General features: G+C 45.6%; 1 protein-coding gene across 2 annotated transcripts in view; it reads right to left on the reverse strand.

The window, feature by feature from the left end:
- Positions 1-14,197, reverse strand: part of lama2 (laminin, alpha 2) — a 374,730-nt gene that overhangs the window by 83,099 nt on the left and 277,434 nt on the right. For both annotated transcript variants that reach the window (XM_073057306.1, XM_073057305.1), the window contains exon 33: positions 5,458-5,600. In XM_073057306.1, the coding sequence (XP_072913407.1) occupies positions 5,458-5,600 (143 nt within the window). The remainder of the gene's footprint in view (positions 1-5,457; positions 5,601-14,197) is intronic.

The raw sequence follows: 14,197 nt of genomic DNA on the forward strand, positions 1-14,197 counted from the left end.
CAAGGGGACAACATTCGCTTCCCTCCAATCCTCCGGTACCATTCCCATGGACAATGAGGACATAAAGATCCTAGCCAGAGGTTCAGCAATCTCTTCCCTTGCCTCGTGGAGCAGCCTGAGGAATATTCCTTCAGGCCCCGGGACTTATCCGTCCTAATGTATTTTAACAACTCCAACACCTCCTCTCCCTTAATATCAACATGCTCCAGAACATCAGACTCACTCATATTGTCCTCACTGTCATCAAGTTCCCTCTCATTGGTGAATACCGAAGAGAAGTATTCATTGAGGACCTCAGTCACTTCCACAGCCTCCAGGCACATCTTCCCACCCCTATCTCTAATCGGTCCTACCTTCACTCCTGTCATCCTTTTGTTCTTCACATAAATGAAGAATGCCTTGGGGTTTTCCTTTACCCTACTCGCCAAGGCCTTCTCATGCCCCCTTCTTGCTCTCCCCAGTCCTTTCTTAAGCTCCTTTTTTGCTACCCTATATTCCTCAATAGACCCATCTCGATGGTGACATGGCTTTGAGCAGAGAAGTGTACTACCGTCCTTGGATGTTTCCGTTAATGTGCCCGCCAAATCTGTCAGCTGGTCCCAGACTCCAGGATTTACCTGATTTTGATAAACTGAAAGTAGGGTGTTCACCTCAGAGCACGGTTCCGGACAACATGCATCCTGATTGCATGATTTAAGTAAATTACCAAAGGTGCTAAGGTCCAGGATGTCTCAGAGTGGTCACAGAATATATTCAAGGGGGAGGGTAAGCAGCCAAAGGTTGTGGTGCACATTGGCACCAATAACATAGGTAGAAAGGGGGATGGGACCCCATTCAGAAAGTACAGGATGTTAGGAAAGAAGCTAAAGAGCAGGACCTCCGAGGTAGTAATCTCTGGATTACTGCTGGAGCCACGTGCTAGTCAGGGCAGAAATAGGATGACAGTACAGATGAATGAGTGGCTAAGGAAGTGGTGCAGGGGGCTGGGTTTCAGGTTCTTGAATCATTGCAACCTCTTCTGGGTCGGGGGTGACCTGTACAAGAGGGATGGGTTGCACCTAAACTGGAGGGGAGCCAATATAAAATGGCCGAGAGGTTCACTAGTATTACTCGGGAGGGTTTAAACTAGTTTGATCTAGATTGGGACCAGAGCCCCAGGTCAGAAAGTGGAGAAAAGGTAGCTGGCAGGGCCAGTAAAAATGGGCAGGAGCAATTGATAGTGGGACAGATAATTTGAAGTGTGAGTATTTTAATGCTAGGAGTATTATGGGTAAGGGTGATGAACTTGGAACATGGATCTGTACATGGAACTATGATGTTGTAGCCATTACAGAGAGTTGGTTGAGAGAGAGAGATATGGATAGGTGCTTTATGTCCCAGGGTTTCAATGTGTTGGAAAAGATAGAGAGGGAGATAATAGAGGTGGGGGAGTTACACTACTGATCAGAGACAATATCATGGCTGCACTCAGAGGGACATGATGTGGAGGGTGTTTAAAGGTCAGGTGCACAAGTACAGGACAGTTACATTTCAGACAGAAGGAAGGTCAAGGACGGTAAGCTAAGAGAACCTTGGATGGTGATGAATTCAGTCAAGAAGAAAAAGATGTATGTAAAGCTTAGGAAGCTAGAATCAAACAGAGCCCTTGAGGATTATAAAGCAGCGGGAAAGAACTGAAGGGAATTAGGAAAGCCAGGAGCAGCCAGGAAAAGTCCTTGGCAAGTGGGATAAAAGAGAATCCCAAGGCATTCTATACATACATCAAGGGCAAGGGGATAACTAGAGACAGGGTAGTACTACTCAAGGATAAAGGGGGAAACATTTACTTGAATGCAGATGATCTGTGCAATATCCTTAATAAGCACTTTACATCAGCATTTACCAAGGAGAAAGAGAATACCAAGGATAGGGAGATTTATGCCCAGAGCACTGATTGCTAGGGCATTTCGAGGTAATGCAGGAGGTGATATTGGGTATCTTAAAGAGCACATGTGGGTAAGTCCCAAGGACCTGGTGGGATATACCCCAGGTTATTGAAAGAAGCAAGAGAAGAAATTGGTGGGCCCCTGACCCATATTTTTGTCCTCTTTACCCACAGGCGAGTAGCAAGTAGCTGATGTCATTCCATTACTCAAGAAGGGAACCAGGGATAATCCTGGAAACTATACACCGGTAAGTCTCACGTCAGTGGTCGAGAAGTTACTGGAGGGAATTCTTAGGGTTAGGATTTATGAGCATTTGGAAAGTTATGGCCTAATTAAGGAGAGTCAGCATGGTTTTGTGTTGGGGAAGTCATGTCTTACCAACTTGATATTGTTCTTTGTCGAGGTGAAGAGGGTCATTGGTAAAGGTAAAGCAGGAGATATTGTCTACATGGATTTTAGTCAGGTAGTTGACAAAGTCCCTTATGGGTGGCTCATCCAGAAGATAAGGTGCATGGGATCCATGGGAAACTAGCCATTAGAACTGGCTTGCCCATTGAAAACAGAGTGTAGTGGTCAAAAGAAGTTGCAGTATTCCAGATGGAGGTTTGCGATTAGTGGCATTCTGCAGGAATCTGTACTGGAACCTTGGCCACTTCTGATGTATATAAATGACCAGGATGAACACACAGATGGGTGGATGTGGATAGCACAGATCTGGCAAAGAATACAGGGGATACAGATTAGTTGCAGTTATGGATGGAGGAATTCTGATGGAGTTTAACCTGGCCAAATATGAAGTGTTGCACATTGGTAGGTCAAATGTTGAGAGACAGTAAATTGTTAAGGACAAGACCCTGAACAGTTTTGATGAGCTTTGAGGGATCTTGAGGTCCAAGATCATAGCTCCCTGAAAGTTGCTACACAGGTTGATAGGGAGGTTAAGGTGGCTTGTGGCATGCTTGCCTTTATTAGTTGAGGCACTGAGTTCAAAAGTCAGGAAGTTATGTGCAGCTTTATAAACTCTAGTCAGGCCACACCTGGAGAATTTCATACAGTTCTAGTTGCCCCATTATAGGAAGGATGCCAAGGTCTTGGAGAAGGTACAGAAGAAGTTTATCTAGATGCTAGTTAAATTAGAGGGCACGTGCTTTAATGAGAGGTTGTACAAACTTGGGTTGCTTTCTCTGGAGTGGTGGAGGCTGAGGGGAGATCTGAAAGAGGTTTATAACATTTTGAGAAGTAGAGATAGAGCAGATGGCAATATCTTTCTCCCACCGGGTTGAGATGTCCCATACCAGAGGGCATACATTTAAGGTGAGAGGGTGGTAATTTTAAAGGAGATATGAGGGGCAATTTTTTTTTTAAACATAGCCTAGTGTGTGAATGGAATGCACTGCCTAGGGTATTGGTGGAGGTAGATACATTAGGTACATTTGAGAGACATTTAGATAGGCACAGAAATCTGATGAAAATTGAAGGATATGAACAGAAGCAATTAGTTTGTGTTTGTATAATTGGGTTCGGCACAACATTGTGGGCTGTAGAGCCGGTTCCTGTTCTACAGTACCGTGCAAAAAAGCTTAGGCACATGTAAAAAAAATTCTGTAAAGCAAAGATGCTTTCATAAGTAATGAAAAGTTTCTAAATATCAAAAAAATTACTAAAAAGAACAGTAAACAGTAAAAAAAAACTAAATCAAATCAATATTTGGCATGACCACACTTTGCTTTTAAAACTGCATCAATTTTCTTAGGCACACTGTCGCACAGTTTTATAAGAAAATCAGCTGATAGGTTGCGGCAGGTTCTCCAAGCATCCTGGGGAACCTGCCACAGTTCTTCTGTAGACATTGGACGTCTTGTTTGCTTCTGTCTCTCCAGGTAATCCCAGACAACCTCTATGATGCTGAGATCAGGTCTCTGTGGAGGCCATACCGTCTGAAACCATATAACCAACTAGGGTACCTTAGACTTTTACACAATACTGTATATTTTATGTTCTATTTTCTTTGGAGTATTAATTAGAATGCAAACCCCGGTGAAGATCCCATTTCTGAGCGTTCTGATGGAAAAGATGGGATATCATTAATGAAGCAGCTGAGTGTTTGAAGTTGCACTGAGAACTCCTGTGGTGCTGTTCAGAAGCTTGAAAGATTGACCTCCAATAACCAGAAATATTCTTCTTTCCCCTTCACACTCATTGACTTCAATTTTACCAGAGCTCCTGCATACTACAGTTGACATAATGCTGTCCAGACATCAAAAGACACTCTCGCTTCATCTCTGGGCTTCAGTTCTTTGTAATTTGTTTCAAGCATTGAACAATGAGATCTGCAGCTGGGAATAGTGTGGGGGTGGGGACGTTAAGGTGCTGATAGAACTCAAACTGGGAAGAAATAAATAGGCTATTGAGCTGTTTGATAAAACTGTTGACACCATCTTCCATCAGTTTACTGATGGTCAAGCAGTGATTATTATTTACCCATCTTTTTATAAACAGGGCAAACCTAGAAAGGCAACATTTATTGCATCCTAGAGCATCCCAGTAATTTTTCAACTTGGTCCTCTTTGGCAACAGTATATTTTCTTTAAAATTTTCATCTCTGATTGATTTAACAGCATATGCTTTGAAGTTCTTCTATAGAGCCCTTTCCCCAAACAGTGTCCCTTTGCACTGTGCATTTCTTTTTTTCATTTAAGCAACATGATTCCCATAAAATGGAATTCTCTCCCTACTGTTCTCATCCACTGTACTAAACCATTGATTAAGCTTCTGGTCATTTTGTGTGTTTCATTTATGGATCATCATTCACGTTTTTCTCTTTAAATTCAGTTGGATGTCTTTGCATACTAAACATTCTCTTGAAATGTTTGTTATTGTCAATGACTAACAGTGGAAGATGTCTTAATGAGTATTTCCTCATCCACTTTTGATGGAATTGAACAAATGCACCAATGTTGCTGATTTTCAGAAAATATAATCTCACCCTTGAACATAAAGTGCTCTTATCACTTTTGAATATAATCAGCAAAGTACCTCCAAGGTAAGACATTAACTAGCAACAAACTAATTCAAACTAATTAAACTGAGCTTGACAAGGGAGGAAGAACTTTTTCTTTGTTTCTAAAAAGTTACCTCACCAAATGGAAGATCATCTTAAAAACTTACCTTCAGCCTTAAGATCAGAAAAATCATGGATAGCACATATATATAATTTCATATTATAAGATCAACTATTTATCTCCTACAGTTTTAGATCAATCAACTATGTTCTGAACTATAAACAAACTCACATTATGATTTATTGCTCAACAAAAAGTATTCACAAGTTGTTGGGAATAACATGAATCTTTGTTATCCAACCATAAACAAAAGAAAAGTATTAACTCTTTCATCTGTTACAATACCACTAAAACATGGTAAATTGCCAATTTACGTTTTACAAAGGGGTTTTACTTGTCTTAATTACTTTTTCACTTGGATCTGTTAGCATAACTTGAACAAATAGCTTGAGGAAGAAATACGTTCTTACCTTCAATTCTTGAGATACATTTTCATATCTAAAAAGCACCTTATAAGGAGGAGGAAAGGGTCCAGAGAGATTCAGCCTTGTGATCATCTGGTTAAGATTTTCAAGGTCATTCAGCTGAAGTCCAGTGCATTTATCATCACAAGCTGGTGAAAGATAACTTCAACATTAATACAAAGCTATTTGGACAACAATAGATAAAAATAAAGTCTGGAGAATTGTGATACAAACATATCTGTGTTTCACCACAAGACATAAAAGCAAAATACTCTAAGTTCCAGAAGAATAAGATGTATTGGATTTACAGTGAATTGGCCATTTGGATTCAGAATTGACTTGCCCAAAGAAGACAAAGTCTAGTGGTCAATGTGATTTCTGGTTGGAGGTCTGTGACTATTAGTGGTTCCACTAGATTCCATACTGGGACCTCTGTTGTTTGTGATATAAATAACATGGTCGGTGGTATACAGTTCGATATAGGTCAGCTGCAGATGGAGTTTAACCCAGCCAAACGTAAGATGTCGCACTTTGAGCAACTGAACATAAAGAGGCACTTAATTACTAATTTAGTACATCATTTTGTTGTAGACCTGGTCCTGTGCCATGTTTTATGCTCTCCAAATCTACAATGAAAATGGAAACTGAAGACAAAATAAACTGGAAACTTTCTCTCAAACTTGAACAAGGCCTTTAAATCTTGCTGTCATTTGGGAAATTTGTATTACAATACTATTAATGGCAAGTCCCTAAAGAGTATTGATATGCAGAGGGATCTTGGGGTCCAGATTCACAGCTCCCTGAGAGTGGCTGCACAGGTTGATAAGGTAGTAAATAGGTATATGGCATACTTGTCTTTATTAGTCAGGAAATTGAGCTCAAAAGTCAAGACATTAAGTTGCAGCTTTTATAATCTTGAATCAGATCACATCTGGAGTATTGTATCCAGTTCTAGTTGCCCCATTAAGAGAAAGATGTCAAAGCTTTGGAGAGAGTCAAGATGAGGTTTACCAGAAGGCTGCCTGGATTAGAGAGCATGTGCTATACATGGACAAACACGGGATGTTTTCTCTGGAATGATGGAGTCTGATAGAGGTTTAAAAGATTATGAAAGGCATAGATAGAGTTAACAAACAGTACCATTTTTGCATGGTTGAACAGAGGCCATGCATTTAAGGTGAGAGGGAGTAAGTAATAAGAAGATGTGCAGAGCAATATCTTAAACACAGAGAGCGGTGGGCGATGTGTTGCCTAGGGTGGTGGTGGAGCCAATAGCACGTTCAAGAGTCTCTTGGGCACATGAATGTGGAAGAAATGAAAGGATGTGAACATTGTGCAGGCAGAAGGGAGTAGTGCAGTTGGGCATTTGAATTCCAATTTTGTTCGTCTGACACAACTCTGTGGATGTAGGGTCTGTTCCTGTGCTGAGATGTTTTATGTTCTACATTCTGCAAATCTGAAATAAAAGCAGAAATTTAAAAAAATATATACAGTACTCTTATCTTTCTTTCCATTTTGAACAAGGTCCTTAAGTTTTGTTGTTGTTTGGGGAGCTTATTTCAGCACTTTGAAGATTAAATGCCAAGTCCCTGACCAATTTCAAATCTCTTCTTGGGAAATGACTTCACTATTAAACATTAACCATCAGTTTCCAAGATATATATATCAGTCATAGAAAAGTACAGCACAGAAACATATATATGTAGCGGTGTGCTACACGCAGCGCTGAAATAACGACACGGAGTCGGTGAACTGCAGTTACAAAAAGATTTTATTCGAACTTCGCGGCCTTGCTTTAAAGCCTTCCTGATCCCGCCCTCCCCAGGCGCGGATGCTGTAGGGGGCACGTATTCACAGTCCCGCGCACTGGCTATTTGTGAGCCAGTTCGAGTGCGCTAGGAAGTGGGTCACCACATAACCCCCCCCCCCCCCCAGAACCGGCGATACACCCCCCAATGTCCATAGTCTGGGCCGGACCCTGTTTGGGAGGTCTGCCTCTGCGCCGCGGTGCCGGAAACTCGACCGGTTGCGCCACGTCCACATGGGCCGGTTTGAGTCGGTCCACCTTGAAAACCTTCCCTCTCCCCCCAACGTCCAGCACGAATGTGGACCCGTTGTTCCTGATCACCGTAAACGGCCCCTCGTAGAGCCGCTGTAGCGGTGGCCGATGCCCGCCCCTTCGTACAAACACAAACTTACAGTTCTGCAGGTCTTTGGCTACGCAGGTCGGGTTCTGCCCATGCTGCGAAGTGGGTATGGGGGCCAGGTTGCCGAGCCTCTCACGTAGTCTGCCCAGGACTGCTGCGGGTTCTTCCTTGTGCCCCCTTGGGGCTGGTATAAATTCCCCGGGGATGACCAGGGGTGTGCCGTACACCAACTCGGCCGACGAGGCGTGCAGATCGTCTTTGGGCGCCGTGCGGATGCCGAGTAGGACCCAGGGAAGCTCGTCCACCCAGTTAGCTCCTCGCAGGTGGGCCATGAGACCCGACTTTAGGTGACAGTGGAAACGCTCCACTAGTCCGTTCGACTGTGGGTGGTAGGCAGTTGTGTGATGCAGCTGTGTCCCCAAAAGGCTGGCCATAGCTGACCACAGGCCGGAGGTGAACTGGGCGCCTCTGTCGGAGGTAATGTGGGCCGGTACACCAAAGCGGGATACCCAGGTGGCGATCAGTGCCCGGGCGCAAGATTCGGAGGTGGTGTCGGTGAGCGGGACCGCCTCTGGCCATCTTGTGAACCGGTCCACGATAGTCAGAAGGTGCCGCGCTCCTCGCGACACTGGCAGGGGGCCCACGATATCCACATGAATGTGGTCGAAACGCCGGTGGGTGAGGTGGAACTGCTGCGGCAGAGCTTTGGTGTGCCGCTGCACCTTGGCTGTTTGGCAGTGCATGCACGTTCTGGCCCATTCACTGACCTGCTTGCGGAGTCCGTGCCAAACGAACCTGTTGGCTACCATCCGGACGGTTGTCCTGATGGAGGGGTGCACTAAGTTATGAATGGAGTTGAAAACGCGCCGCTGCCAGGCTGCCGGAACGACGGGGCGGGGCTGGCCGGTGGTGACGTCACAGAGTAGGGTCCTCTCACCTGGTCCTACGGGGAGGTCCTGGAGCTGCAAACCGGAGACTGCGGTCCTGTAACTAGGGATCTCCTCGTCTGCCTGCTGCGCCTCTGCCAGCGCCTCAAAGTCTACCCCTTGGGAAAGGGCATGAATGTTAGGGCGAGAGAGCGCGTCCGCCACGATATTGTCCTTACCCGAGACGTGCCGGACGTCCATCGTGTATTCAGAAATGTAGGACAGATGGCGCTGCTGGCGGGACGACCAGGGATCGGACACCTTCGTGAACGTAAAGGTAAGCGGCTTGTGGTCCTTGAACGCGGTGAAGAGCCTACCTTCTAAGAAGTACCTGAAATGTCGGATTGCCAGGTATAGCGCCAACAGTTCCCGGTCGAAAGCACTGTATTTGAGCTCGGGTGGTTGCAGGTGTTTGCTGAAAAACGCCAGGGGTTGCCAGCGACCCTCGATGAGTTGCTCCAGTACCCCACCGACTGCCGTGTTAGATGCGTCCACTGTGAGGGCGGTAGGGACGTCCATTCTGGGGTGCACTAGCATCACGGCATTTGCCAAGGCTTCTTTTGTTTTAATGAAAGCGGCGGCGGACTCCTCGTCCCAGGTAATGTCCTTGCCCAGACCTGACATCAGGGCGAACAGGGGGCGCATGATTCGGGCAGCTGAAGGGAGGAAGCGGTGGTAGAAATTTACCATACCCATGAATTCCTGAAGGCCTTTGATTGTGGTGGGTCGGGGGAAATGGCGAACTGCGTCTACCGTAGCGGGCAGAGGGGTTGCCCCGTCTGTAGTGATCCTGTGGCCCAGGAAGTCAATGGTGTTGAGCCCAAACTGGCATTTGGCCGGGTTGATTGTCAGGCCGTATTCACTCAGTCGGGCGTAGAGTTGACGGAGATGGGACAGATGCTCCTGACGACTGCTGCTGGCTATGAGGATGGCGTCCAAATAAATGAAAGCGAAGTCCAGGTCGCGTCCCACCGTGCCCATCAACCGCGGAAACGTCTGTGCGGCATTCTTCAGGCCGAACGGCATGCGGAGGAACTCGAAAAGGCCGAAAGGGGTGATGAGTGCCGTTTTGGGGACGTCGTCAGGATGCATCGGGATTTGATGGTATCCCCGGACGAGGTCTACCTTGGAGAAGATCCGTGCGCCGTGCAGGTTTGCTGCAAAGTCCTGAATGTGCGGCACAGGGTAGCGGTCCGGTGTTGTAGCCTCGTTCAGCCTGCGGTAGTTGCTGCATGGTCTCCAGCCCCCTGTCGCCTTGGGCACCATGTGCAGGGGGGAGGCCCATGGGCTGTCGGACCTCCGTATGATCCCCAATTCCTCCATCCGCTTGAACTCCTCCTTCGCCAGTCGGAACTTGTCCAGGGGAAGCCTTCGAGCACGGGTGTGGAGGGGTGGTCCTTGTGTCGGGATGTGGTGCTGTACGCCATGTCGGGGCATGGCAGCCGTGAACTGTGGTGCCAGAACCGATGGGAAATCCGCCAGGACTCTGGTGAAGTCGTTGTCGGACAGCGTGATGGAGTTGAGGTGTGGGGCTGGCAACTGAGCTTCTCCCAGGGAGAACGTCTGAAAGGTCTCAGCGTGGACCAGTCTCTGCCTCGGCAGGTCGACCAGCAGGCTGTGAGCCCGCAAAAAATCCGCGCCCAGGAGCGGTTGGGCTACGGCGGCCAGTGTGAAGTCCCATGTAAACCGGCTGGAGCCGAACTGTAGCTGCACCGTACGGGTGCCATAGGTCCTTACTGTGCTGCCGTTCACGGCCCTCAGGGTGGGACCCGGTGCCCTGTTGCGGGTGTCGTAACTCGTCGGAGGTAAGGCGCTGATCTCGGCACTGGTGTCGAACAAAAAACGGCGTCCCGACCACTTGTCCCACACATACAGGAGGCTATCCCGACGGCCAGCCGTCGTAGCCATCAGCGACGGCTGGCCCTGGCGTTTCCCGGGAACTTGCAGGGCGGGCTACAGCGGCGGGCTTCTGCGCCCCACCGCTGATGGTAGAAGCACCATTGTTCGTTGGGCTCCTCACCCCTGCCTCTGGGGTTAGCGAGTTCTGCTGCCGGGCCTGGACTGGTCTGCTGCTGGGAGTGTGGCCTGGTGATCTGTACGATGGACACCCCACTCTCCTTCTTGGCGTTCCACAGCAAGTCCGCCCGGGCCGCCACCTTCCCAGGGTCACTGAAATCCGCGTCGGACAGCAGCAGGCGTATGTCCTCGGGCAGCTGCTCCAGGAATGCCTGCTCAAACATGAGGCAGGGCTTGTGTCCTCCGGCCAGAGACAATATCTCATTGATTAAAGCCGATGGAGGTCTGTCTCCCAAACCATCCAGGTGCAGTAAGCGGGCAGCTCGCTCGTGCTGTGAGAGTCCTAAAGTCCTTATGAGCAGGGCTTTGAATTCCGTGTACTTGCCGTCCTCCGGGGGAGACTGTAGGAACTCCTCAACCTGGGCTGCTGTGTCCTGGTCGAGGGAGCTCACCACATAGTAGTAACGTGTGTCCTCTGAGGTTATCTGCCGAATGTGGAATTGGGCTTCTGCTTGCTGGAACCATAGGTGAGGTTGCAGCGTCCAGAAGCCTGGCAGTTTCAATGAAACTGCATGAACAGATGCGGCGTCGGTCATCTTCGGCCCAAATATCGTTTGGGCCGTTGGGGTCACCAATTATAGTGGTGTGCTACACGCAGCGCTTAAATAACGACACGGAGTCAGTGAACTGCAGTTACAAAAAGATTTTATTCGAACTTCACGGCTTCGCTTTAAAGCCTTCCTGATCCTGCCCTCCCTGGGCACGGATGCTGTAGGGGGCATGTATTCACAGTCCCGCGTGCTGGCTATTTGTGAGCCGGTTCGAGTGCTAGGAAGTGGGTCGCCACATATATATATTTTATATATATCTGATCTTATTTCTCCTTCTAAGCCTATATAACTGCGAACTCTCCCCCAACTACTTTATCTTCTTCCTAAGATCTTCAAGCAAGTTTTTCAAAGTAGGCACAATGGTTTAGTTGTCTATGCATTTTAGAACCTATTTATTTCCTCGTCATTACTTGTCCAATCTTTTTACTTATATCGTCAATAGTTCAATATTCAACAGTTTCCGTATCTTAACTTGTTATTTTCTCCACCTCGTTTCCCTGCAGGCAGTCTGCTTCATGAATTGAGCCGCTCATACCTTCCTCTGCCTGAATAAGTAGTTCTCACATTGACTCCCTTTCCTTCATGTTACAGAAGTTTTAACGGAAACCAATATGGATTCTTACTCTGCCTGCCTTTGCTCTAGTCTTAAATAGATGTTGCTATCTGCTATGATGGCATAACAGGCATACCTACAAAGTGGTACAAATCAAATGTTGTTTTAAAAAGGCTGATTGGCTATTTGATTTATTTTCTGTGGGAATAAAAGGATCCTTTTCTGGTTGGCTGTCAGTGACTAGTGGTGTTCCGCAGGGGTCAGTGTTGGGACCATTTCTTTTTTATGCTGAATATCAATAATTTAAATAATGGAATAGGTGGCTCTGTTGCTAAGTTTGCAGATGATATAAAGATTGGTGGAGGGGCAGGTAGTGTTGAGGAAATGGGTAGGCTATAGAAGGACTTGGACAGATTAGGAGAATGGGCAAGAGAGTGGCAAATGAAATACAATGTTGGAAAATGCATGGTCATGCACTTTGTCAGTAGAAATAAATGTACAGACTATTTTCTAAACAGGGAGGGTGGTAAATTTGTGGAGTCTGTTACCACAGGTCATTGGGTGTACTTAAGGCTGAGCTTGATAGGTTCTTGATAGGACATAGCATCAAGGTTACAGGGAAAAGGCCAGGAAGTGGGGCTAAGGAGGGGGAACAAAGGATTCAGCTGTGATTGAATGATGGAGCAGACTTGATGGGTCAAATTGCCTAATTCTGCTCCTATTCCTTATGGTCTTATTTTGGATATCAAATAATAGTGTGTTGCCACTGTTTACCTGGCAATGAATTACAGGCGTATTTAGGATTAATAAATGCATTTGGGTGTACATACATCTTATGCTTTCCAGATCCATGCAACAAAACAACATGATGCTTCATTATAATCCATTAAGACATAATTTTCCATTATTTATGTACTGATTTATGTGCAATGTCAGTACTGGAAAAAATATATGGAAAGTCATAAAGCCAAATGAAAATATTTTCATTAAAAATTAAACCAGAGATGACAGACATATTGATTATAAAAATAAAATTTTTAGTACCACTTAGCAGTATAAAATTTAAACTTTACCTAACTTTATACCAACTAATTGTACTTGGTGATCTAATCTCATTTACCTTTATTTTCTTGATTTTAGCAACAATCAGTAAATATGCAATTTCATTGTTTGCTTGATGAAAGCTCTTTAAAGATCCTAGCACACCCTAATGTCAAAGGCCAGCAAAGCGAGAGGCTGAAACTGATAGATCAATGGAAAATGGTTGGTGGCGTATCCCCAGTAACTGAAGGGAAGAGGGAGGACAGGAAGTTGGTGATTTGCTGAAACTGGCCACGAAATTCTGCATTGAAATTATGGAGTGATGTGAAATGACCTAGTCCATATCATGTATCATTTGAGGGGAAGAAAATCCATTTTCAATTGTACGATGCTTAGAAAAATGCTGCTTTCAAATTCAGTTTCCAGGCACATGACTATTACTTTTCCTAATCGGTGCTTAGCACGAGATTTGGCCTCTTAACTTTAACTAACTCTCCAAAAGCATTAAATCGTGTGTATTTGGCCTCTATGATAACTTCTTAAAATGCATTAAGTAATATTGAACATAGAACATAGAATAGTACAGCACATTACAGGCCCTTCGGCCCGCCATGTTGTGTCGACCCTCAAACCCTGCCTCCCATTTAACCCCCACCTTAAATTCCTCCATTTACCCGTCTAATAGTCTCTTAAACTTCACTAGCGTATCTGCCTCCACCACTGACTCAGGCAGTGCATTCCACGTACCAACCACTCTCTGAGTGAAAAACCTTCCTCTAATATCCCCCTTGAACTTTCCTCCCCTTACCTTAAAGCCATGTCCTCTTGTACTGAGCAGTGGTGCCCTGGGGAAGAGGCGCTGGCTGTCCACTCTATCTAATCCTCTTAATATCTTGTACACCTCTATCATGTCTCCTCTCACCCTCCTTCTCTCCAAAGAGTAAAGCCCTAGCTCCCTTATGTTAACTTCTGTCCATTGTCCACTTCAGATATGTGTCATGTAATCTTTTGAATTATTTGTATCTGTTTGGCTGTTACCCCAGTAACTTTCCCTCAGCTCTAGCTTGCAGATAGTTATCCATTTTGTTGTGTGTCTCCTATCCTCACCTGTACATCCTCAGACCCTATGGTCTGAAAATCTTTACTCCTTCCATCCTTGGGATAACAGAATTTGTTAATGAGTACTATTGTAGTTTGGAACGAGCAATATTTCAAACCAATATTTCAAAATGTGCCTATACTTTAAAAGTATACTATCAAATGTCTCTGATACAACCAACTTACAAATAATTAAAGATTTGTTTCTACAGTTAGGACTTTCCAAATGGCCTTAATATTTGTTAGTGTAAAATATTAAAAAAACACTTCAAACCTCCTGCTAAAGCACTTCACATCAAACATTTCAAAATGAATTAAAAGCAATAATTTCAGAGACAGCACCATTCAAGAGAA

This window comes from Hemitrygon akajei, chromosome 9 (genome assembly GCF_048418815.1).
Source record: "Hemitrygon akajei chromosome 9, sHemAka1.3, whole genome shotgun sequence".
Classification (NCBI taxonomy): domain Eukaryota; kingdom Metazoa; phylum Chordata; class Chondrichthyes; order Myliobatiformes; family Dasyatidae; genus Hemitrygon; species Hemitrygon akajei.